At 46.8% G+C, this 923-nt stretch overlaps 1 protein-coding gene across 1 annotated transcript in view; it reads right to left on the bottom strand.

Moving 5' to 3' along the window:
- LOC119586214 overlaps window positions 1-923 on the bottom strand; it is a gene marked incomplete in the record, with an annotated part of 3,287 nt that overhangs the window by 772 nt on the left and 1,592 nt on the right. The window contains 2 exon segments of the mRNA XM_037934918.1: window positions 160-652; window positions 761-867. Of these exon segments, the coding sequence (XP_037790846.1) occupies window positions 160-652; window positions 761-867 (600 nt within the window).

The following is a 923-nucleotide window of genomic DNA, read 5'->3' on the forward strand; positions in this document are numbered from 1 at the left end:
CTTCAATCAAATATACATACAAACCACAAGCACATGCGTACGATGACATAATACGGGTAAGAAACACTTAAACAAGAAACTTAACAGAGGGTCAGCTAAAAAATGCAATTTAACAGAGAGAAGGCAAAAAAAAGAGCAAGAGAAGCCACACAGTATTACCAAACGAGTTCGACGGCGGCCGGAGGTTGGCCAAGGGAACCATCTCGTCGTAGTAGGTCTCTTGGAAAGGCTGCCTCCGCCCTGTGACCGGGAACGACACACAACTCTGCCTCGAACCGGGATTCGAGAGGACGTCGACCGGGTTAGCAGCTGAGATTAGCTGAACGGGATCTGGACCGTATTCTGAACCGGGAATGGGTAGCGTCTCGGTTTCCCTCGCCGTTCTGTTCGGACTTCGCTGGCTCCATGTTCGTCCTGTCTGGCAAGAACACGAGACGGAATCTACCGCTAGGTCACGTTCTTGCGGGGCGAGATTTTCGCCAAACAAGACAGGGTATGGCAAAGTCTGGTGGCTTATTACCGGATGGAACAATGGGTTAAAGTAAAGTGATTCGATGTTTGCATAGCGATACATCGTGGGCAGACCAGGTTCCTCAGCACAGTCTGTAGCAGGTCCTTCGTCTTGTTCCTCCTCGACGGGCGGATCTGGAAGCTGGATAATGAGCTTCATAGACTCTGAATCAATCCGGTTTCCCATTTCTTATTTTCGATAGGCCTATAGACACACAAAGACGGCTTCGTGAGGGTGAAATCTACATACCTTATTATTGTTGCGATGATAGGACTTTGTTATTGCTGCAAATGCTAATATGAGCATCAGCAACGCAGCTACTGCCGTCACATAGATATATAGGTTAGGCGATGGTTCTTGGGGTAAAAAAGAAAAAAATATATGTAGTTATACATAAATATATACCTAATGG

The sequence above is a fragment of the Penaeus monodon genome, chromosome 21 (genome assembly GCF_015228065.2).
Source record: "Penaeus monodon isolate SGIC_2016 chromosome 21, NSTDA_Pmon_1, whole genome shotgun sequence".
Taxonomy (NCBI): Eukaryota; Metazoa; Arthropoda; class Malacostraca; order Decapoda; family Penaeidae; genus Penaeus; species Penaeus monodon.